Source organism: Lethenteron reissneri, chromosome 20 (genome assembly GCF_015708825.2).
Source record: "Lethenteron reissneri isolate LAM-NWPU_2019-01 chromosome 20, ASM1570882v1, whole genome shotgun sequence".
Lineage (NCBI taxonomy): Eukaryota > Metazoa > Chordata > Hyperoartia > Petromyzontiformes > Petromyzontidae > Lethenteron > Lethenteron reissneri.
This window is the reverse complement of record NC_083798.1, coordinates 5,883,317-5,907,416: the sequence shown is the minus strand read 5'-3', so window position 1 is coordinate 5,907,416 and position 24,100 is coordinate 5,883,317. Positions and strand designations below refer to the sequence as shown.

At 50.2% G+C, this 24,100-nt stretch overlaps 2 protein-coding genes across 5 annotated transcripts in view; one reads left to right on the top strand and one right to left on the bottom strand.

Moving 5' to 3' along the window:
• The first annotated feature begins 898 nt into the window (after positions 1-898).
• On the top strand, positions 899-16,062 carry LOC133344635 (25-hydroxyvitamin D-1 alpha hydroxylase, mitochondrial). The gene is made up of 9 exons (XM_061554659.1): positions 899-2,325; positions 3,683-3,873; positions 5,933-6,126; positions 9,273-9,473; positions 11,565-11,728; positions 12,613-12,779; positions 13,047-13,128; positions 13,938-14,153; positions 14,524-16,062. The coding sequence occupies exons 1-9, from the start codon at positions 1,984-1,986 to the stop codon at positions 14,635-14,637; spliced, it is 1,671 nt and encodes a 556-aa protein (XP_061410643.1). The 5' UTR covers positions 899-1,983; the 3' UTR covers positions 14,638-16,062.
• A 5,516-nt stretch (positions 16,063-21,578) lies between these two features.
• LOC133344633 (histone-lysine N-methyltransferase 2D-like) overlaps positions 21,579-24,100 on the bottom strand; it is a 65,345-nt gene continuing 62,823 nt past the window's right edge. For all 4 annotated transcript variants that reach the window (XM_061554657.1, XM_061554658.1, XM_061554655.1 and 1 more), the window contains one exon: positions 21,579-23,223. In XM_061554657.1, coding sequence (XP_061410641.1) covers positions 22,478-23,223 — 746 coding nt within the window. In that variant the 3' untranslated portion in view covers positions 21,579-22,477. The remainder of the gene's footprint in view (positions 23,224-24,100) is intronic.

Sequence of the window (24,100 nt, the reverse complement as noted above, 5' to 3'; positions counted from 1 at the left end):
ATGTGTGCGCATGATCGTGTATATCATTGCTGTGCGCGCACGTGTATGTGCGAATTGACAAAGGGCTGCCTATTATTACGCGCGCGCGTGCGTGTGTGCGTGTGTCCATCCCGCAATGATTACACGTACAGGGGAATACGTGTGAGCTGGTCCTGGTCGCAGCAAACAGTCGCAATGCTGCAGCTACGTGACATCAATCGAGCATTTTGGCCAGCGCGCGTGTTAGTGGCGCGCGTCAATTGTGCCCACGCGATTAACCAAATCGCTCGGAATATTTGCCCACGTGACACCTTGATTTGATGAGCTCTTTCTGGTAGTGGAGCGCTAAAATAATAATGTTTTTTTTAATGACGTTTTAACCCAAAATAAACTAATTATGAATCATAACATTGGTCGTGAAAGCCCATGGTTAAAATGAATGAAAAACATCACTCGAATGCACTCCGATAAGAGTCCACCCATTGCCGTGAAAGAAAAACAAATGCAAGATTACACTTTTGGCAATGTTATTATTATTATTCGTGCCATTGTTGGACGCTTCTCCTTCCCCCCGGTCGCAAAGGACAAAAAAAACCACACTCGCAATAACGCCGATCATTTCATCAGTGGGTCTTGCTCTGGGGCTATTACCATAATGATTTACTGCGTATTTCCTAAACAAAGTGTTGTAACTATGAGGCATTCCGGGCGTTATGTGTGTCTGTAAATATTAACCGTGACCTTCGCCTTGACTGGTGTAGATTGATAAAATATGACCCAAAACTTTTTTTTGTTTTAATAAAAAATAAAATAAATAAACAAATCGAAGCCAGCCTTTGCGTCACGTCTCTGGGAGGCAAAGACTCGGCCTATATATACAAATGCAGAGTCCTCTCCCGCAACGAAAACTCAGCTCTTGCCCCTGTCTCACTAGTAGAGGTTTTTTGTTGTTGTTTCTATCATCTCACTTAATTCCTGCTATAGCACCGTTTATAACAGTGCATTAACAATCCCGAATCATCGCAGGGCATCGGAGGAGAAGCACATTCGAAGGCAATGTTCATTTAGGAGTTGCTGGTGAAGAAATCATTTAAAGAGACCCAGAGAACAGGGGGGCCGTCTGCCAGTGTGTGCGAGAGACACGTGCACGCACCGAGAAGGACGTTGCATTAAAAAGTGGAGCACATTTGCAGAGAAGCGAGAGATACGTGGAACAGAGGTTTTGCAACGGACAAGATCGAGAAGTGCAGTCGAGACAGCGAAAAGCAGACGCGCCTATATAAAGACATTGAGACACATTGACACATTTACTTTTGTTCGCATACATACAAGCAACCAGAGAGAGACACTGACACAATTGCAGCCAAGGCATTACGCCGGCAAGCAAACACTTATCCCATTAGCAGGGAAGAAGCTGTCACTGGGACAGACAGACAGACAATGAAATAGACACACCCCGGGACAGGCATAAACATTGAGACAGATACGGAGGCAGCAAGACAGGCGTTCAGATTTTGACATTTAAGATAGACATTTGAGACACGGAGACAGATATTGACACAGACAGACGTTAAGGCACCGAGGCAGAGCCTGAAAACGCATTGCCACAAAAACACACACGGAGACACTCAGAAAGACACCGATGCAGATATACATTGAATAATTGTGACACAGACCGGAATCAACATAGACACAGACACCGAGACGTTAAGACAGAGACACACGGCGAGACGCACCCCGAGACAGAGAGACAGACACACGGAGACAGACGAGCGCCCCAGACGCCGAGACAGACACACAGAGGACAAAGACACCGAGGGCATTGAGACATCGACACACAGCGCCGAGACAGAGAGACGGACACGCGCCGAGACAGCAGAGCGCCCGAGACACCGACACAGACACACAGAGGACAAAGACACCGAGGGCATTGAGACAACGACACACAGCGCAGAGACAGAGAGACAGACGAGCGCCCGAGACGCAGACGACGCAGAGAGCCAAATGACGCACGCGGTGACCGTGAGCCGGACCCGCCGCTCCGCGCTGTGGCGCGCAGCAGCCGCGCTGTGCCCCCACGCCGCCGAGCCGCCGCTGCCGCAGCCGCACGCCGCCGTCGCAGCAGCTGCAGCCCCGCTATGCCCGCACGCTGCCGCGCATCCGCAGCCACCGCCGCGCGTTCCCACGGCAGAGGCGCAGCGCACGCGCGGGGGAGGAGGAGGCGCGTGCCCGGCCGTGGCCGTGGGGGCCCTCAAGGGTCTTCGCGACGTGCCCGGTCCCAGCGTGTGGAGCTTCGCCGGCGACCTCCTGTTCAGGAGGGGCTTGAGCAGGCTCCACGAGCTGCAGGTGAGAACGCGCGCGCGTGATCGCGAGTCGTCCGGGATTAGCGGTGGGAATTCCACGTGGCTGTGTCGGGGGTTTGGCGGTTGATCCGCGGGGCGAGCGCTCTGTGGTTGGACTCACGCAGGGAGGTCTTCGTTGGGATGGTTGTTGGGTACGACGAGAGGCTGACTTGATGAATATGTGATGAGGAAGAGTGTGAATGCATTTAAAATAGCCCAAGTCGTCGAACTTCCAGCTTAACTTTGTCCATCAGGCCAACAGACATTGGTCATTTTAAGTTCCTTGCTGTCGCCCTGCTTGCTATGTCATAGCCTGTTCACAGATTCAGATTCTCGCACGTGAGCTGGATGGGACGAGACGTTAAATGTCACTTTTTTTTGCATAACATCGTCGCATTTATCCGATTTATGAAATGGAGTCTTTTTAGTCTTTATTAACTGGACGCGTAACGATGCATCGATCACAATTGATGAGCTACCCACACGGTACACGCGTGAAGCGATGCGCGCGAATGATCGTCCGTGTGCCTCGTTATGTAACAACGTCATTCTGCCTCATTTGGACGTAACCGTTTGCAACCCCTCTGCATGTCGAGCCACTGCTCATGATGTGAAGGGTCTCCTCACGCCGTGTCGGTCACGGGGGTCCCTTAGCCATACTTCACTACACTGGTCAGCGTTGGTTGGTGAATAACTTCACACCACTCCCCCCCAAAAAAAAAACACATTTGCCGATGATCAAATCATCTCGAAAGCGCCCTATCTCTGTGCATCCCAGAAGCTAAGCAGGGTATGAGCCCGGTTAGTGGTGCAATGGGTGACCAGCGGGGCTTGCCAGGTGTTGCAGGCGCGGGGCTGCCAGGCATGGCCAGGAGATGGCAGTGTGGAGTATGACCCCCTCGTCGACAGCGTGCTGCCGGGCTTTGCTCTGTGTTCGGTGGTTTCCTCCGACAATGAGCCAAATGCTCATTGATGTACTCTTTGGTTCTTTCGGTAAAGTCACGTAGGTATAGAATAAAAAATGTACGTGTTTGGCCAAACATCTCAATGTAGCAGGACCCTCCTGAATAGAGTACTAAGATTCCATGGGGCTTTTCTTAGTTAAATTTACATTATCATTCGTAACATTATGACATGCGGTGCTGTAGTCCTGCACTGTGCTATAACTTGTTGCCTCCGAAACGTCGTGATTTTTATATATTTTTTTACTTTTATTAATTTTAATTTTTTACCTACGTGACTTTACCGAGAAAACCTAAGAACATCAATCCTTGCAGTCACGAAAGCTTCAAATCTAGAACTTCGGAGTATACTTTGCGCGACGTTCATGTCCCGTCGTGCCGTGCGACCCGCAAACGCAGATCGAGGGCACCCGGCGCTACGGCCCCGTGTGGAAGGCGCAGTTCGGACCGTTCGTCACGGTGCACGTGGCGTGCGCGAAGCTGATGGAACAGGTGCTGCGCCAAGAGGGCGCTCACCCCATTCGCTCGGAGCTGTCTTCGTGGAAGGACTATCGCACGGAGCGCGGCCACGCGTTCGGACTGCTCACTGCGTGAGTATCACAGCCGTGCAGCTGTTCACAATGAAGGTGTTTGGGTTAGATCACGTGTCGCGACCCTCCACCACCCGACACGGCCAATCGGTAACAAAAAATGCGTCACGTTAACAAAACGCCAATTCGTTACTTCTTCAGCCCACCGGTGTGTTTGAAGAGTGAATCCACAACATTTAGAATGTGAGTTGTACGACGTCTCGCTGGTAATTACATCCAGCATCCTGGTGCGATTTGCCAGAACTGATTGGCCGTGTCGGGTGGTGGAGGGTTACGACACATTTATAAATAACGCGATCTAACCCAAAAACCTTTATTATGTATGATACTGGTCGCGAAAGCCTACGTGTTAAGCAGCCATAACACTACTCCTCGTCCCCCCACCCCCCCTCCTGACACACGGTTCTCTGGCTTGACCGCCTGAGTGTACAATTATTGCTGTTGTTGTTGTGCATCTACATCATCAGCCATTCGAAAGAAGAAGACGGAAGACTGCGTGAGTGTTGCGCAGTGGCCCTACCAGCCGCCCGCACCCCCACCACCACCACCTTTTGTGTCCAGAAGAATGAGGGGCGGACAAACACGCCGGACGATTGACTGTGTGTCCCACGCAATTAAAACCGATGCATCTGGGTCATGATCGTGGCAGCCTTGTGCCCCTGTGTGTGTGTGTGTGTGACCCAATGATGTGTTTGTTGTGTCATACCTAATAATCATCATCATTAATGTCATCATCATTATTATTGTCAAACACACGTGTATATAATAGTCATGTCATTCCTGAATCTGCGATGCTTTAACAAGATGCGGGGGCTACACCCATCTCCGCTAGTAACCCTGAGCCACGCAAGAACAGTTCACACTCCGATGGCTGCAGGAAAGCCAGTCTGTCCGTAGTCTGACAATCTCTGACTTCTCGTCAATTCAGCACCCTTGTTCAGGGCGGCCGTGATGCCCTGTTCAAGACAGGCGATGACGAGCTGCTAAACTGGATACTTGGCCTCTCTATATATCTAGATTTGAACCTCACAAAAAGAAATATTCAGGGCCTACCTTGGCTCCTCCCACCCTCAACCAGTATATATGCAATTACTGTGCTCTTGGAATTTCTCTCACTTGATACAGCTATCGTGCTGTGACGGTTCCACCTGAAGACGGAAGCTTGTGTTGCCTCCGAAACGTCGTGATTTTTATTTTATTTTACTTTTATTAATTTTAATGTTTTACCTACGTGACTTTACCGAAAAAAACCTGAGAATATATTCTCTATATTTCTTCCATACATGTTGGCTTCCAAACCATCCGGGCAGATGACCGATGAGTGCTCGTCATTCGACGCCGTGGCAATGACGAAGAGCAGGCATACAACAATTGTCTTTGTGCTTCCCACCGGCTGTTACGGCAGCACTCCGATGTGCAGCAAAAACAAAACGTCGGACCATCGTGCCGCACAGCAAGCCGGAACAACTCTAAGAACACACCTCAGAGCTACGCAGCACAGCCACGAAGACTCGTGCGTTCACAACGCGGCTGCCTTCACAATCCCCCCACCCTCCTCCCCGTGACCCAAGGGGTCTCATCCTATGCCACTCGCTCCGGTGCCCTTCATCCTCCACTCAGCTGTGGCACCTTCATCCTCACCGAACCCCGACGACAGGTGGGGGTCGCCGCGGTGGCGAGATGTTAACTGCCTCGCCCGGTGTACGGGAAGTCGCGGGTTCGATCGGGACCCTGACGCCTGCTGTTTATTTGGAGTCTGCGTGTCTCTTTCCCCGTGGTGGGCGTAGATTTTTCCCTCCGGGTCCTCCGATTTTTTTTCCCCCTCCGCATTTTAGACTCAACATCAACGCGTTCCGAGTCATTTGACTGCTAGAAATGTTCCACATGACGATAAGCATACTTCGTTAAGCTAACCAGGTCGCTTCTGAAACAAAAGAAGAGCTGCATATCTCAGCGGGCCTTACCTGGCAAAATAAAATAAAATAACCCTCCCCCCTTCCCCCACTCCCACCGCCTCCTCCTTTTGCCTGCCCCATTGTGCCACGACGCGTTGTGACAGGGAGGGAGAGGAGTGGCAGCGCTTACGCCGGGTGATCGGAGACCGCATGCTCAAGCCGGGCCGCGCCGCCGCGTACACGGCCCCCCTCCTCGACGTGGTCGGCGACCTCCTCGACAACGTGGAGAGGCAGCGAACGCAGAACCAGGGCCTGGTGCGGGACGTCTCGGATGTCTTCTACAAGTTCGGTCTTGAAGGTCCGTGTGCGAGCTTCGACAAAAAACCAAAACATCTTGAGCACGCCGCACGCCAATGGGTGGACTCGGATGTTCACGAACGCGCAGTGGATGTACGCGGCTCTGCTGCGGTGGCTCTTAGTTGTGTATTTGGGGTTGTACCGCGTGTTGTTAGGGGCCGTCCATAAATGACATCACACACCTGGGGGGGTGGGGGGTCAGACATTTGTGACGATGTGTGACGATGGGGGGGGGGGGGGGTGAGAAATGTGACGTCACATCAAAATGCGCAACTTTAAATAAATATCGACAACACGTTCTGCTTAAGTATACTTTTTAATAAATGTTTTCTCCTAAAACATCAGAGTACAGCGCCACATTCAATACGCACTACAATGACAATAGTTTAAAGCGATTTGAAGCATTTTTATTTTTGGGGGGAGGGGCAGCAGAGTTTTGTGACGTCATATTTTTTGTGACGCCGTGTGACGAGGGGGGGGGGGTCAAAAATCGTCCAAAATCGCGTGACGTCATTTATGGACGGCCCCTTAGGCACGGGAGTCCGACGTTTCGCCCCAAGTGCGTACAAAGAAACAAACCATTGGAGAGCGACTCAGCAGATGTTGACGAAGCGACTGACTTATGGCCGCTTCGACGCAGCATTGGCGACGGAGATGTCGCCAATGCTTCCATCAAAAACTTTAACGGAAAGGACCATTTGCCCACAGAGCGTGAATGGAGCCGTTTGTGTTGAGCTGGGAGCTTGACACGCATAATAAGTGAAGCATCAAAGCACCGACGTGTTTGTTAGCTTATTTGCCGAGCATAGAATTCGGAGTACAAATTGGAATGTGCTAAAAGTCATGCATACTTCGACGGACGTTTGCATAAGTCCCTTTAAACGTGAGTTGGGATCCACTTCAAGTTGTTTATGTGGATCATGATAACGCATTAATCTGTTTGTAATATAAAATATAATTGCAACGAAAAAATGCACCCAGCAGAATGTCTAATTTATAGCCCCAGTTTAGACGGGGAACTATTTTTTTGGTCCGACGTTTTAATCGAATCTCACAATTTTTAATCAAGCTCTGAATTCAATGTTTTGCACGTGGATTGCTAAGCGATTAGTCAACACGGATCTCCGGTCTGTGGGCATGTCTTTGGGACTGTTGCCGCAGATCACCGAGCCGCACATAACCGATCGGAAAGCACGCGGGCGAGGTCAGATAATTGCAGAGATTTTTTTTGTTGCCAAAAGCTCCGTAAATTAATACGCGGTTTTGTCTCACGCTGTGACCTTCAAGGGCACTGCGACCCGAATTCATCGCATTGCAGGCCACTGGTATTAGTGATGGATGAGCGGCTGTGTGCGTAACCCCCCCCCCCCCCCATCTTATGTTTGTTTGGAAGTAAAATGCAACGGTTTGCGATAGACAACGCTCAGACATGCGGGGAGGCAAGCACATTTCATCAGTGGAGACGCGCTACCACGTGGCGTGCTGTGTGTATGCGCGCGCGCGCGTGTGTGTGTGTGCAGACGCCCGCGTGTTTGCAATCAGGGTTAGCATCCTGGCCATGTCCCTCAGTGAACATATTGATGTAAATCTGCTATGGACCTTTCGTTGATTGACCGAGGCCGAAAGGAGCGCTGTGTTGCAATCACAATGCTATTGCTTTGAAGTGGAATTGACCAAACAGTGCAACAATGCGGGCACCTCCTGAAAAACAACCTTCATTTCATGGTGAATCTTTCCTGGATAAATAAAGGCATCATCGTTGTGTTAATATCAACTTTCAGCGATATGAAAACGCGGTAGGCGTGGCATTGATACCACCACACAGCGGTGCGCTGTCCTGTTCTTCACGTGCTCACGAGCAGGACCTTGTCCCTGGATCTGCGATGTGAGATTTGTTTTTGTGTTGCAGCAGAGGGATAGTGCGCAGTGCTGCGGTGATGCGGATTGTGAGCGGTCGCCAAGAATGTTGTGGTTAAATGACTGCAAAAGGTTACTAAAAGGGATGCTGCGTAGAGTGTGCTTTGAAGAAGAAGAAGTGCAGATGTGGGCCGGGTGGCTCAGAGGTCAGCGTTCTGAGCCAGCACGTCTGAGATCTTAGAGTTTAATCAGCTGTGAGTGGTTTGGTTGTATTCTCAAGTGTAGCGAGTAGATGGTCCAAGCCCGGTCACCAATGGCTGCACACATTAAAACTGTCACGTGAAGTTTGGCGTTGCACTTAATTTGGCAACATTTCAGCTCCAGAAAAATTAAACCGAATATATCAGTTTTGACTGTGCACGCGACAATCTCAATTTGAACAAAGAATATCTTCCACACAGCGGTTCTCCGACACAGCAGCGGGGGCTCCGATTAGCATGGCTGGCTGCGTACGGTGCAAAATAAGTTCAACATACATTACATACATACTGCTTGCGGGGATTTAAAAGTGGATCCATCATCTCATGACGACGATGCAGGCGGCAGGACTGTAAGGGGCGGGGGGGGGAACCCCATTTAAACAAGAAATCAAATATAATGTTTGTGCTCGAATTCTGTAACGCTCTCCAACATGCGTTATATCCTCGGAAGTACTTCATCAGCGTTTCGTTTCGAGGCCACATAATGAGATGACGTCACACGGCTCATGACGTAATTAGAAGATGAGGGAGACGGAGGGGGGGGGGTTCAAACTTTCTTTTGGAGCTGATTTTGTTTTTTCTCTAAACACCGTGAGATTTTTCTCGTCTCAAATTTTTGGGCAATCCTCTGATCATTTTTTTCTTCCAGTTTTCAAATTAGCAACGTAACTTGATACTAAATTTTTATTCAAATTGGATCATCTTTTCAAAGTTTCTTACCCACCCCCGTTACAGACAGAGTTAACGCTTTCAACATTAGCTACGAAGCGTTTAAATATCACGTGTGAGCAGTATTTACAAGAGTAGACCAACGTTTGTGTTTTGGGTCAAATCGAGCCATTGGTTAATATAACATCAAAATGCATTAATCATGCTTGCGTTGCACAACCAATCGGCCACACATCCTTCTGGGACTGCGCTTTATCCAGCCTCGTCGTTCCAACGCAAGTCAAACTCTGCAGCGGTCTCGACGTTTCCGAGCGTACTCATCGGCGCTTTCTGATCGACCGATTCGTCTGTGCGCCTGCAGGGATCGGCGCGGTGCTGTTTGAGGCTCGCCTCGGCTGCCTGGCTCCGAACGTCCCCGAGGACACTGAGCGCTTCATCCAGGCCATCAACAGCATGTTCCAGCTGACGCTGCTCACAATGGCCATGCCGCGCCCGCTCCTCTGGCTCTACCCGACTCCCTGGAAGCGCTTCGTGGCCGCCTGGGACTGCCTCTTTGCCTTCGGTACGGGCGCCGCAAATGGGGCAATCGGGAAGGGTCGTAAAGTGAGCATCGTTCGGACTTTGAGAGTTTTATATATATAGTAATAATAACAAACATTTTTGTCGTGCAGCAGACTTGGTGAGCGATAGAGAAGTTAGCTCAATTTCATCGCTTTTGTCGAACTTATAATCCCTTGCATCGCTCTCCGATGTCTTCTCGGAGTTGTCCGGCGCGTTCACGACCAATGTCTCTCAACGTTCTCGGGGGGAGCTCTTTCACTGTACTCCCAGCACGTGGCGTGACACATCGGACAATGACGCCGAGCAGCATTGCTGCACAATCTGAAAAGGCATTGGGAGAGCCATAGAGCCACAAACTGCGATACGCCAAGCCATGAGTATGGCCTGGATTGTTCCTGTGCATAACAGCAGGAGTAGTAAATTGCCCATACATGGATAAATGGCCTTCAATGATGCGTTGCTTGAATAGTTCTCATTTCCCATGTGTCCACACACACCGTGTTGTGATTGTCATCAATATGCTCGCGCTATATATATTTTAAAAAGGCCAAGTCTACGTTGGGTGGCACTTATCTACCGTCTAGAGCTCCAAGCCAGTGGTCAAAATCCATACATCCATAGCACAATGTCTGTTGACTATTGTTTTTATTTCACCTTTCGGGATGACGGGCTGAGTCAACACCCGACTGGGAATTGAACTGACAGCCTATCGATTGGAAGTGGTGCACTAAACTACAACGCAAATCAGTTGACTTAAAATCCTCTTTCAGTTACTTGTGTAATTCCCACACGGACACACAAACACACATTGTTGATGGATGCATGGAAAATGTGTGGCGTGTGACGTTGAAATTGGGGCCACGTCATGATTTGGGATATGTTTAAATGGCTGTCTGATCGATACGCTGAATTCTCCAAATTACCTTGACAATGGTGAAATGTGTGCGTGACATCAATCACGTCCGCATTAACTACGTACCAGATGCTCAAGCATTTCCATAGCAGTTGGTTGGGTTCTCTAAACATGCATACACACGGTGAACCCTCAGTTGCCCGAGGGCGCATTATCTGGGCTCGCGGATGAAGCGAGCTTAAAAATAATATTGTTGTTTTACACGTAGACCGGATTAAATATCTGGTGCTCCTCACCTGTTGGAGGTGACGTAATTGTCAAGTAAAGTTAAATGAGTGGCTTGATCAATTAGGTACGTATGTATGTTGAACTTCTTTCACACCGTACGTAGCCAACTGTGCTAATCGGCGGTGCGGTGAATGTACAACAAACTAAATACAAAAAGCAGTTCAGAATCAGAATATTTGTTTATACTGGAGGAATCCGATGAACTATAAATTATCTTTTTCACACATGCCCAGTAGTTCACAGATGTCCAGTAGCTCACAGATGCCCAGTAGTTCACAGATGCCCAGTAGTTCACAGATGCCCAGTAGCTCACATATGCCCAGTAGTTCACAGATGCCCAGTAGTTCACAGATGCCCAGTAGTTCACACATGCCCAGTAGTTCACAGATGCCCAGTAGTTCACAGATGCCCAGTAGTTCACAGATGCCCAGTAGTTCATAGATGCCCAGTAGTTCACAGATGCCCAGTAGTTAAGAAGCAATAAAGGTGATTAACAGTCTACGTCTTCAACTCAATTCCGTGTCCGTAGGTAAACGATGAATCCGGTCCCTACGGTCCAATCCACATAAATACTTGGCACACACCGTTGTTTACGATTGATCTGGAGCACCCCTCCCCACCATCACCCCGAGTGACCGAGAAGTCGACTTTCCCCACGTGCTCGCGGTCGTGCCGTGAGCAACCTCGTGACCGCGCGTCGCTTGGCCGTGATGTCCGTAGCGGCAGCCGCGGGGTTTAAACCTTCCGCCTTCGAAGAGACTGGGACCCCTAAACGCAACAACATTTGACTGTCAAGGCCCGCTCGGCCACGCGAAACCTGGCCATCGCGGCGAACGACGCGAACTCGTGAAGCGCGACGGGGATGCGACGCAGTGACGTTCCCTGTCGACGATGTCCAAGCGTGGCCGACATCGCCGCCGTTGTGACGCGCGATTCTTTTTCTGCGAGCAGCGAAGACCCACATCGACTCGAGGCTGGCCGAGCTGAGCGAGCAGACGCGGCGCGGCGAGGCGGTGCAGGAGAGGGTCCTCGCCTACTACCTCTCCCGCCAGGACCTCTCCATGCGCCAGATTTACGGCAACCTGACGGAGCTCCTGCTCGCCGGCGTGGACACGGTGAGGATCGCCGACACAGACGCCCACCCCCCCTCGCGTAGCGTCGCGCCGATCGCAGCATCGCGGCGTGAATGCCAAGGGGGAGATGGGTGGCCTGATGCGTAATACGCGTACGGCGGTTAGCGTCCTTGTCCAATGAACCTACCCCCCCCTATTCTGAGTTCAATTCCCCGCCGCAGCGAACATCGGCGGCGAGTGATATCTGAAACAGTTCTGCCCACTTACTAGCGTGGTGAAATATGGTTAGATAATCCCCCCGGCTAACCAACGTGGCGGTGGGTGCACGAGACGCTGCGGCATCGCCCCACCCCCCCAGCCCAACCCTCTACACAACTTTTGCAGCATTGAATCAGCCCGAACTCCGCCCTGCCCTCCCGACTTTGCTGTAGAGGCAGCTCGTACACCACGCACACCAACCCCTCCTTCCTCTCGCTAGTGGGTAACAGGGCACCATGGTGGCAAAATGTAAACTCCCTCGCCTGGTATACAGGAGGTCGTGGGGTCGATCCCGACCTGACGCCTGCTGCTGTATATTTGGAGTTTGTATGCTCTTCCTCCACGTGGTCATGTGGATTTTTCTCCGGGTCCTCCCGTTTTCCCCTCCACTTTTAAAATCGACGAGAAGTTTAGGGTATTTTGCTGCTATACATTTCCACATGAGAAGCCAGCCACCTCGTTGAGCTATCATTTGTGTTGGCCAGGTCGCTTGTGAAAAAGAGCTACACAGCACAGTGGCGCCTCGCCTGATAAAATAAATAGTTTAGTTTTAGTTCAACAGCACTGACGCTGCTGCCCAAGGAGCGCGCGGACTTGTCCGCGTGCGGGACGAAACTAACGTCCTCCCTCCTCCTCCCACTGCCCCCACCGCACGTGTCCCCGCACAGATCTCGAGCACCATGTCGTGGTCCCTGTACGAGGTGTCGCGCCACGCCGACCTGCAGGAGCGCCTGCACGCCGAGGTGTGCGCCGCGATGGGCGGCCGCGCCACGCCGGGCCCCGACGAGCTGGCGCGCATGCCGCTGCTGAGGGCCACCGTGAAGGAGGCGCTCAGGTGGGGAGCCGGGCTGGCCTTGCGCCGCTCATCCACGCGACAGGCTGCGGTCCATTCTTGATAAGCCTCCTCGTTGCGATGACTGCCACGTGGCGTCAACCGCGAGTGCGTCGAGCTTCTTTCGTGCCGCGCGTAGCCAACCGCGCTAATCGGAGGCGCCGGGGAGAAGGACCGCAGACTAACACGCACACACAAAGCAGTTCTACAGAAAACAACAAGCTATTTGTGAACAGCTCTTACATGCACTGGTGCGGTGTCATCCTGCAGGCTGTACCCCGTGATACCCGGCAACGCGAGGGTCTTCTCGCAGCGAGACGTCGAGATCGGCGAATACCTCATCCCGAGAGGGGTGAGCACCACGCGTGAGGCGCACGTCCACGGCCACTTTCGCGTTTGATCCGTGTAGCCAGGCGAGAACTCACGGGGCCAGGATAGTCTCTCCAACTAAACTAAATTTTATTTGACCAGGTAAGGCCCACTAAGCGATTATAGATCTTTTTTCAAAAGCGACCTGGCCACAAGTGAAAGCCCAGCGAAGTGGGCTTATGATCGTCGTGTGGAAATGTATTGCAGCCAAATACTCTAAACGCGTGATGTTGATTCTAAATGTGGAGGGAAAAACCGGAGGATCCGGAGAAAAATCCACGCGACCACGGGGAAAGCGAGAGAACACAAAAACTCAAAATATGCAGGCGTCATGGTCGAGATCGAACCCACGACCTCCTTTATACCAGGCGAGATAGTTAACATCTCGCCATTGCGGCATCCCCATTTCATTTGCAAGAGTGGCCTCGCGTATTAGTCTGCCAGTAGAGGTTGGGGTGGGGAGAGCGATGATGGTTGTGTACAATCCCAATTGATTGATTTGTGGTGTAACTTCAATATATGCACGTGATGCCTGTTACGAGTCACTCTCGCCCTGAGCCAATGAAATGCCACCAATTTGGAGTCAAACGTTGACTATTTTGCACGTGTGCCTAGACCACACCTGGCACTCCCAGGTGGTCTCCCCACCCCAGCACCAGGCAAGCTCAATCCTGTGTAGTTTAGTCTTGATTTGTGTAGTTTGTGTAGTTTGGGTGCGCTCAGGGTGGTTTTGTCCCAGGTGTGGGTCAACCTTCGTTTTGTTTCACGTTCGTGCCCCGTTTTGTGCAACAGACACTCATCACGCTGTGCCACTACGCCACCTCTCACGACGAGCGATACTTCCCGGAGCCGGAGGCTTTCCGTCCGGACCGCTGGCTCGACAAGGGAAACAAGAAGGAGGGGGAGGAGGGCATGCACTCATTCGCGTCCATCCCGTTCGGCTTCGGCAAGCGCAGCTGTGTGGGGAGGAGGCTCGCCGAGTTGGAGGTCCACCTTGCATTGGCACAGGTGAATAGCAAATTCGTACAAGCACGAGGTGGTCAGATGGTTCAGGGTGCTGGGACCATGACAGAGCTGAGATCGAGAGGTAAAATGTGGGGTTTAGACGCCAGTGATTAAATTAGTTTATCCGGCGTAGTGAGGTGATGGTTTCTCTCTGGTCACTAATGACCGCATAAAAAATTGATTTTGTGATCTTTTGGATTTCATTTAAGCAATTCCAGAAACAGTATTTACAACGAGCACAGTTTCAGTTCCATTGACATGAACGACTCCGTGGCAGCATCATTTAAAAGGTAACACAATGAGCCTGGAAATAAACAACAGCCACAATGATAGTTATGACACCAACTGACCATCGCCGATGTACCCCTTGCAGATCATAAAGAAGTACGTCATCAAGCCGGAGTCCAAGGACAGCGTGGTACGGCCCATGACACGTACCCTGTTGGTGCCAGACCGGCCCATAAACCTGCGCTTCCTCAACAGGTGACGGCCGTCTTCTGCTCAAGAAGAGATATGAACACAGCTGTCCGTTGATGTTTTATGAAGGGAGGGCGGCTATACCACGTGTCGTGGCCCCAGTTACTCTTGACCCTTTCAAGTCTTCCTTGGCCTCTGTGCCTATTGCAGCAAATTGAGAGGTGCGTACGGAGGCATCTCCCCAAGTTGATGGGGGAATAGCAAAGCGGTGGTTGTCTGTGTGGGGGATCCTTTCACTATAAAAAAGAGACCCTCTACAGAAAAATGAACGTGTTGGGAGTCCACAGATTGATGTCGAAGTCACGTGTTGCTCTGTAAAACGCGTGGGGCCGATGCGTGGAGAGCACTACCACTTGAATGTGGATCTGTGGTAACGAGGTGACGAAGAGAACGTGTCATCGGTTAGCGGGGCAGGTCCCAATGGGGGACAGGGCGAGCTTGTTTATCGTGCACGTGGGCGAAACTCACCTGGCCGGAATTCCATACGGAGAGGACGAGGCCTGAGATTCAAAACAACTTAACAATTTGGTGGAAGTCAAAATATGGAAAAAGTTCGTTTTTTGAGGATCTGCTTGCCTGTTTTGTTCCATGATCCGTGTTTGGTCATGGTAGCCTGGGTCATAGGATTGTGCTGGTCGTGGAGGGGTGGAGGGGGGGGGAATATATGGTTTGGGTTTTGCAAAAGTCACAACACCCACAACTGTATCATGAGCGGCGCAGGGCGGCAGTGTGACCGTCGACGATACCCGTATCAAAGCGTCATCTGAGACTGCTGGCACTCTTGACATCCGTGCCAAATGTGATCAGCGTGGGCGTGCACTTTGGAATGTTTGTGTCAGGGCATTCAGAGCTGCAATTCGGCAAATAATCAACGTAAGAGTATCTGCATCCTGTGAATAAGAAAACAAGTGGAGTGCTCTCCAAAAGGGCTAATCGGTGTCAGCGTGTCCAGCAAACACGTGGCCCACAGCCACCTCAAGAAGAGTTTCCAGCAACGAGAGAGCACAAATGTACTTTCGCTGCTGTCCACTGAAGTATTGTTTTATATATTATCTTTACAAAAAAATTAAGCCTTAAAAAAGTGACAATTTGTAAAAAGTGTTCCGTTCTGTTACTCACGTGTTATTCAAAGTAACTGTCACGGCGTGAGGCCTTCATCCAGCCGTGCATTGGCAAAGGGCTGTATGTTATTATGATGATGATGATGAAGAATTCAATGTACAGAAAGCACAACTATTTAATGAATGTAAATTATTCGTAATTACGCACTTATATTTTTTGTATTTTCATAACAATGCATATTTTAGTCTGCACGAATACGTTGTCGAAAATCACGATGCGTCACTTCACTGTGAGAGATGTAACTGCCACGTTCTTTGGCTCGAAATCTTATTTCAGGTGCACACCGTGCGACTTGAGCACTCATTTTTACGAACACGATGACAACGCACACGTGTGCGCGTTTAAAGTACTCTACTGCGTTTCAAGAGCATGGACTGTTGTTTATTTGTTTTATATACAATAAAATATGTCATGAGCTTTCAAATTAAATATTAGAATGCTGTGGTTTGATATTATATTTTCTTGGTTATCTTGTCACAAGGATAATATCAATGACTAGCCTTTTGCCCGTCCCAGGACTCGTGTATTGCAGTAAATCTGAAACTTGCAAGCGAAAAGCAGACCGCGACGTGATATTTATTGCATCAATGCGTGTGCAATTTGTAAGGGCGCGGTGACACAGACCTATTTCATTTAAATGTTATAATCCCTTGTTCATCGTGACATCCTTTTTACTTCGATGTCTCAACAGCGTGACGGAGATCGCGTGACGTGAGGGTTCTGTCTTTGTAGTGAGGGTTGTGAGTTGACGCCGAGGGGGGGGGGGGAGGAGGCACCTCGGCCCCCCATGTGGAGTGACGTCACCCGCTAATTATTATTAATGGTTGGGGATGCCCATTTGGAGGACGTCACCTGTTCATGATTATTAAAGAGGTGGGATGTTCGATGTGGAGTGACGTCACCTGCTCATGATTATTCACATTCTTTGAGTCGTTCGGTAAAGCCACGGAGATAGATCAAATAATGGAAAAAAAAATAACAATATCACGACGTTTCAATCGCAACACAAGCATTCGTCATCAGGTGAGAAATATCGCGGAAGAGCTGCTGAGAATATATGGTGGGAGCGCTGCTCAGGTAATGCGTTATAAAGGTTTGGGATGGTGTAGCCCAAGGGTCAGTGAGAGGGGCTAGAGATTAAATTTGCATGTAAATGTAAGATCGGGTAAATCTTGACAAACGAAGCTGTGGGGGTGGCCATTGTATTGTGAGAGATTAGCATGTCAATGTAAGAAATTTGCTTCTAAATGTAAGCTCGGAGATAGCTCGGAATTGATTATTAATGAGGGGGGGGGGGGGGAGTTCTACATGCGGAGTGACGTCACCCGCTCATGATTATTAATGAGGGGCGGGTCCATGTGGAGGACGTAACCTGTTTATGATTATTAATGAGGGGGGCTGGTCGACGTGGATTGACGTCACGCGCGTTCCACATTGACATTCTTGGGTGGTAATTGAATTCTTCTTGGTTCTTTCGGTGAAGTCACGTAGAAGGGAAATAATAAAATAATAAAAATAAAACATAATAAAATACAAATTCTCACGACGTTTCGGCCACAACACAAGCAGCCGTCCTCAGGTGAAGAAACAGAGCTGTCGGAAAGACAGTGTCCCAATGAACACCGCCAAGCTTGGCAGCGTATATTTAAGCTGGGTTAGAGGAGGAGAGCGCCTTGATACATATATCAACAGCGGAATTAAGCCTATTGATGGAAAATGCAGATATGGGATTAGTCACTCCTTGTGGAATGTGTAGGTGGTGGGGGGGGTCTCAAAGTCATATTATGCTCGTGTATTATGTAGGATTAGCAGTAATAAAGGGAGGGAAATTTTAATCGTAAGGAGCTGCAGCAGCCAAACCACCGCGTATCAAGCTCGTGTATTATGTGGGCAACAAAAAAGGGAGGAGTTTCTAAAGAACTGCAAATGCCCTTGAACTGTTATCAAGCTGTGTTACGAGGTGGGCAGCAGAGGGCAGTGCAGCAGAAGTACTCTGCAGTGTGGCCCCAAAAGACAAAAACGATGGTTACATTCACAAATTCAATCTGGTTATTTAATGCATCCCAACTGTTTCGATTTAAAGCTTTCGTGACTGCAGGGATTCATCTTCTTGGTTCTTTCGGTAAAGTCACGTAGAATGGAAACAATAAAATAATAAAAAATAAAGCAAATATTATTATACCGTATTATTTTAATATTTTATTTTATTATGTTTTATTTTTATTATTTTATTGTTTCCATTCTAGGTGACTTTACCGAAAGAACCGAGAAGATGAATCCCAACTGTTGTTCAAGATGACGTCCATTGGCATTAATGCGTGCATGGATCGTGACTGGCCTCGCCTGCTAGCAGTGGCACCGGTGCTAAGGGGCCGTCCATAAATGACGTCACGCACCTAGGGAGGGGGGGGGGTCAGACATTTGTGACGATGTGTGACGAGGGGGGGGGGGGGTTGAGAAATGTGACGTCACATCAAAATGCGCAACTTTAAATAAATATAGACAACACGTTCTACTTAATTAAATAGACTTTTTAATAAATGTTTTATCCTACAACATCAGAGTGCAGCGCCACATTAAATACGCACTACAATGACAATAGTTTAAAGCGATTTAAAGCATGTTTTATTTTCTAAATATAAATATGGTTTTGGAGGGGGGGCAGAGCTTTGTAACGTCATATTTGAGGGGGGGTCTGACTTTTTGTGACGCTGTGTGACGAGGGGGGGGGGGGTCAAAAATCGTCCAAAATCGCGTGACGTCATTTATGAACGGCCCCTAAAATGTGCAGACATTAAACCCAAGTCCAGCACACGAGAACCGAGTGTAGTAAGGGTTGCCAACAGCTCCTCCGGTGTTTTGAGCGGTGGTGCCCTTTCTCGATCTCGGTGTCGGTCCATTCCACGCCTCCGAGCGGACGTCTAAAGTTCGTTTTTTTTAGTTTTTGGCCCGAACGTGGACCGAGCAATGCGCACCACACCACGGGATGGATAGGCCTCGGAGGAACGTGGGGCTGAGCAAGTGTGTGGAGGAGGCTCTTGAAGGACCGCTACCGGGCAGTTAGTGGCAGTCCGCCCTCCAACAAACAGCGGAGAGCAGAGGTGTGACGCTCACAACAACAAGCGGAGCGCCGGGCGGGTAAAATGAAGAAAGTTTGCACAGTAGGGGGGGCACAGCTGGTGCATCTGCCAGTCGTCTAAGTCAGTCACCCCATGGCACAGAGTGGCAACGTCCCTCCCAAACTGTCCATGTTTATCAATTTATATTCAGCAGTTCACAATTAAGATAAGAAAATACATTAATTATATACACCCGCGATTCTTAATGTGAGGGACAAAGCGAACACCTGGCCGCCCCTCCAACACAGAGGTCAAACTCCACCTGTGCCCGTGACCTGGCTCTGTGCCCCGTGACCTCCTTAGCCAGCGAGCCTTCGATCAACAAACTTTCACGTGCGTGGCCTCTGCAGTTGTGCACCTGGCCTGGCACGGCCACCGGGGTTGACGTCTTCGCCGCTGAGTTGCCGCTGTGCTGAGGATTGACACGCGGCAAGGCGGCACGGAACACGCGGAGCTGAGCGCGCTGCTCTTTTAAAGGGGCCGTCCATAAATGACGTCACGCGATTTTGGAGGATTTTTGACCCCCCCCCCCTCGTCACACGGCGTCACGAAAAGTCAGACCCCCCCCCTCAAATGTGACGTCACAATGCTCTGCCCCCCCCCAAAAAAAATAACATGCTTCAAATCGAATCTTGATTTAAAGCTTTCGTGACTGCAGGGATTCATATTCTTGGTTATTTCGGTAAAGTCATGTAGAATGGAAATAATAAAATAATAATAAAATATTCATTTTATTTTATTATTTCCTTTCTACGTGACTTTACCGAAAGAACCAAGAATATGCTTCAAATCGCTTTAAACTATTGTCATTGTAGTGGGTATTTAATGTGGCGCTGCACTCTGATATTGTAGGAGAAAACATGTATTAAAAAGTATATTGAATTAAGTAGAACGTGTTGTCTATATTTATTTAAATTTGCGCATTTTGATGTGACGTCACATTTCTCAAACTCCCCCCCCCCCCCTCGTCACACATCGTCACAAATGTCTGACCCCCCCTCCCCCCTAGGTGCGTGACGTCATTTATGGACGGCCCCTTTAAAGGTGCGTGGCACGCAGCACGGAATTGGAGCACGGGTTGACGAAACCGGTCCGCACTGGCCCAGACTTTGGCTTCTCTATACAGCATGCTGTCGTCGCAAAACATTTGTTTAGTAGGCTGATAGGGTGAAATAAACATCGCGGACAAATACCCTTGTGTCTGCTTATTGCTTATTTTTGTATGTTTCAGTCTACGACCCTCCGTGATGGCTCAATGAGATATCGAATACATAAACCATTTTGCAACGTTGCATGGAATTGGGAAAGTCGACAACCCTGTCTACGATGTCATGTCGATACGTACAGTGGCCATTCACTTCATTTACTCGTCGAGACGAGACACCATCGGTTTTCGTTAAGAGCCATGCCGGACTCAATCACGTGCATGTTGAACCACCTGCTACTGGCAACCCTCAAGATCCACCACTAGATGGGGTCATTATCATTGTGAAAACGCCGAAAATTGAGCACGTTGCCCCATGTCATTCGTTGCAGGGCCCATGCCAGCTTGCAACATGGGGTATCAGAGTTGTTGATGCGTTTGTGTTCGTACTTGGCCCAGGAAAGCCTCACCGAGTCCCATGACTCTTATTCAGGAGGGTCCTGTCAAGATTTACGAAGGCGGCGATGGTGCAGGGAGATGATTGCTATGTACACTGCTGGATATTCCAATGGAGTCGTTTTCGGTGTAATTTTTGTAAATTTGGACCAGGAATCCGGCACACAATAACCTACTCTTGATAATTGGTTTTTTACCCTTTTTTTCTGGCAACAAAACTGACACCTTTTTTTACAAGAAGTCATGTTTGCATTGACCACAATACCTGCGTCGGAATGCAAACAAAAACACAACTCTGATAATGTATGCACTGTCCTTGAAATGTATTGGTCCACACCCGAGACAGCTTTCCTTAGAGCCTAGTCTCACATGGTGTTGGACCAGATGACGCCAAAAGGCGCACAACTCAAAGACAATGCATCTCGTCAAGGAACATAAACCATCACATGAACTCAGGACATCCTCGCAGCAGCGATATTTGGCTGGCTATCGAACAAAGACGGTCACTGCATCGCGCGATTTCAGATGCGCTTTCGCGGCCGTCTGGAAATGCTCTTGCTTCCGATATTAGGAAGCCACTGGAGCTATGCAATTTTAAATCATCTAGATTGACAACTCATTTGTGCTTATTTTGTTGTCCTTCCCGCGCACCTCCGATAAGCACGGCTGGCTACGTACGGTGCGAGAGAAGTTCAACACACATGCGTCACATGATCTTTTAACGTCCAGCGTGAAGCAGACGGTATTTTCACGGTCAATACACCCGCAGTGTTAATCGGGGCGGACGCTGGAATTCGAACCGTGAACGTCTGCAACAAGAATCGAATGCGCTACCAACGAGGCCGTGCGGCGCGGCCCATGATGCCGTGGTGTCATCGAGATTGTGCCACGGGGTTTGTTGCAGGGGGTTCACGTTGCCGTGCGCCACTCTGGACCTGTTGTCTGCTGTGCATTCCATCGCCACTGAGCAGGGGTTTAGTAAAAAACACACTGGAACCAGGGACTGGGTGGCAGTGGTGCGTAAAGCATAATTCCCCGTAAAAAAACACATTTGTCGTTTTCACTGGCAGAAGCGTACATGTAAAAAGACACACAGACATTCCGAGCACGTTTAATTTATTAGTGGTGTTTATTTTAGAGCTTATTATTACGCAATTTTATTTAGCTTTACAATGTTTATCTACATTGTGTTGTTCGGGTATACGGTCTGAGTTGTGTAAAGGAACTTGATAAAACATCTGGATCATTACCCAGGTCCTGATAATCCAATTTTCCTGGCACTCCATAACACTGTATTCGGCACTCTGCTGTAGGGACCGGCTCTTGAGAGTGACAACCCTGCAAGGTTTCTTCCCTGTGCTACAAGAAGGCTGGATCAAAACCAAGGCCCTTTCTGTCAGTGCCTCATTATCCAGAATTCAGTTTGCTGTGGCCTTCACGCCCTCAGAGGTGGGTTATAGCAGCCCGAGGCATGCGACAGTGCCACATTACGGCCCAGGATGGCCTTGTTTTTCGGTCTTGCATCATGAATACGAGGTGATATTTGCGTCCGTAGTATTTATCTGCTTCTACCACCTGAACATTGCAATGTAAAAAAGTTTCGTTGTCCTGTACTTTAAAAAGCGTGTTGTTTATATGTACAGCAACAAAAATCAGGCGACAAAAATACGACAGCGTTTAAGTTTGGATAATATACAAAAAGGGAACCAATTGGTCATCCCTATAATAAAAAAACAAATACGGTAATATACCGCCTGCAGTGACCAAGTATAAAAAACAGAGGACTAAAACAAGTGTAAACTGCAGATGTGAACGCGTAAAAAGTACTACGACGTCAACAACAGCAACAGAGCACAATCCCAATGTCCCCCCATCGCTCTACCCTGCACATTTTAACTTAGTGTCGTTTGCTCCATCCATCGTGGGCGGTTGCCCAGTTAAAAAAATACTAAAAAAATTGTCGCTCGAGCAGGAGGAGGAGGCGGCAGCTCGTGGAGCCCTATTTGTGTTCAGGAGGAGGCCGGGTTGGTGTGCTCCACCAGGCACCGCGGGCAGTGTGCCTGCACGAAGCGCAGCGCCTCCGCCGCCACGCCGTCGCACTCCTGCACGCTAAGCAGCCGCAGCCCGCGGCAGCCCAGCGCCACGGCGCTCAGCCCGCGGCCCGACACCGCCCCGCAGCCCCTGAGGCCCAGCCTCTTGACTCCCGGGCAGCCCCGCGCGAGCGCCTCCAGCCCTGCGTCCGTCACGAGCGGGCAGCGGCCCACGTCCAGGCTGCGGAGCCTCGCGCAGCCCCGCGCCAGCGCCTCGAGCCCCCGGTCGGAGACCCCCGCGCAGCCGCGCGCGTTCAGGTAGCGCAGACCGGGGCAGTGGCGGCCCACGTGGCGGAGGGCGGCGTCGGTGACGCGGGCGCAGTGGGCGAGGCTCAGGTAGCGCAGGCGGGGGCCCGCGGCGGCGGCCACCTCGCCGAGGCCCGCGTCCGTGGCGTCGGCGCAGTCGCACAGGCTGAGCTCGCGCAGCGAGGCGCCGCAGTGGCGCGCGAGGGCGCGCAAGCCCGCGTCCGAGACGCCGGCGCAGCGGCGCACGTAGAGGCGCGCGAGGCGCGGGCAGTGGCGCGCCACGGCGAGCAGGCCCTCGTCCGTGAGGGACGAGCAGCCCGACATGTCGAGGTGGCGCAGGAGCAGGTGGCGGCCGTGCAGCGGGCAGGCCTGGCACGACGGCTCGGGCGTCAGGCTCACGCACGTGATCTCCGGGCAGTCTGCCGATGCGCGCACGGCAAACACGCAATTGGGTTGCGAACGCTTAGGGTTGACTCCAGGATGGGATTGTACCATCGTGGGTTTTTTGCGCGGGCTCGTCGTGTCAAGCGCTCACACACACACGCAGACGAGACACACAAGCATCACGTGCACGCAAACCGGTCCATAAATCCTCCTTGACACACACACAATAGTAGTTTTCATCTTGACAATATGTCCCTTGCCAAAGGAAAGCAGAATTTTCACCAGTGGCCGAGACTGTCGGGGGAATCGAGCAATGTTCCACTTTAGCAATCTATCCAACCGCTTAGTAGCAGGCTACAAGTGCGATCGGCATGTTGCTTTAGGACATTTATAACCTAGGCCGATCGATGCATTTCCCAATGCAACTCCTCCGAGACGTGGCAGAGTGCCAGGCGTTCGTGGCCCTCCGCCAAGAAGTCTTTGGCAACCCGACCAAGTTCAGCTTCAGGAGCGTGGGTTTCAAATACTGTACAGGTAAATAGTGAGGATTGCCGTCTGGTAGACATGCCGGTTGTGAAAAAAGAATCCAGCGCAAATATAACCGTGACGAGTCTGTTGAGAGATGGGGGAATGGTGACATCAATAGAGGAGAGGACGAGTGAGATTATACTTGAGATGGTTTGACAGGTGACCAGAAGTTCCGGAGACGACATCGTTAAGGCAAGGACAGAGAGGGGAGATCATAGAAGACCAAAGGAGACAATGAGTTTGGGAGGAGATGCGTCATTGCCACGAAGATGGCGATGGATCGGAGACTGGGGATAGAGGACTCGTGTATGTAAAACTTATTTTGCAATGTACGTAGCCAACCGTGCTAATCGGAAGCGTGGGGGAAGGACAACAAACTAAACA